The 962-nt window shown below is 38.7% G+C and overlaps 1 protein-coding gene across 1 annotated transcript; it reads left to right on the top strand.

Moving 5' to 3' along the window:
- The first annotated feature begins 206 nt into the window (after positions 1 to 206).
- LOC145627902 (uncharacterized) lies at positions 207 to 719 on the top strand. The gene has a single exon (XM_081680244.1). It carries the CDS (start codon positions 207 to 209, stop codon positions 717 to 719), a length of 513 nt encoding a protein of 170 aa, XP_081536370.1.
- Positions 720 to 962: the final 243 nt, after the last annotated feature.

Raw genomic sequence — 962 nt, forward strand, 5'->3', positions numbered from 1 at the left:
CTCTTTTACTCTAGCTTCCTTCCCTTTGGACGCCACCATGCTTAAGTGTTTGATCACAGTGGGGCTCAAGTGGGAAAACTGAGAGGACTATTAAAACCTTGGAAGGTATGTTGAGGGCTTGTGTTATCGACTTCCAAGGAGGGTGGAAAGATAGCTTGGACTTAATTGAATTTTCCTATAATAATAGCTACCATGCAAGCATTGACATGGCTCCATTTGAGGCATTATATGGAAGGAAGTGTCGCAGCCCAATTTGTTGGAATGACATAAGTGAAACAATGATTTTAAGTTCTCAAATGATCGAAGATACAATTAAACAAGTAAAGGAAATTCAAGCGGCGCAAGATCGCCAAAAGAGTTACACAGATTTGAAGCGTAGAGAGGAAGGGTTTGAGGCTGGTGACAAGGTATTGCTGAAGGTGTCACCACTGAAAGGTGTAATGAGGTTTGGGAAGAAAGGAAATATTAGCCCAAACTATATTGGTCCATATGAAATATTGCAAAGGATAGACGAAGTAGCTTATAGGTTGGCCTTACCAATGGAGCTGAGTAAAGTACATGATGTATTTCAAGTATCTCAGTTAAGAAGGTATATCCCTGATAAGTCACATGTGCTACAACTTGAAACAATCGAGTTAAATCAAATCTTAACTTATGAGGAAAGACCTGTCAAGATCCTTGACAATAAAGTGTGTAGTACACGCAATAAAGAAAGTTAAGATTGTCAACGTGCCATGGTCTAACCAAGAGTATGAGGAAGCAACTTGGGAAGCTAAGGATGAAATGAAAAAGAAATCTACCGAGTTTTTTAAGGTGTGTTGAGTTACGAGGACGTAACTCGTTTTCTTTAAGGGGGGGTAGAATGCGGTAGAATTTCGCGTTTTTCCCTATATTTTCCGTTATTTGTGTGCTTTTTGCACATTTTTAATGGTTATTTCAAGTTATTTTAATTTCAAGGATAC

The sequence above is a fragment of the Chenopodium album genome, chromosome 4, assembly GCF_948465745.1.
Source record: "Chenopodium album chromosome 4, dcCheAlbu1.1, whole genome shotgun sequence".
Taxonomy (NCBI): domain Eukaryota; kingdom Viridiplantae; phylum Streptophyta; class Magnoliopsida; order Caryophyllales; family Amaranthaceae; genus Chenopodium; species Chenopodium album.

What these genes read in the sequence shown, in the direction of transcription:
- LOC145627902 (XM_081680244.1), top strand. Translation starts at nt 207, where the DNA reads ATGGCTCCATTTGAGGCATTATATGGAAGGAAGTGTCGCAGCCCAATT.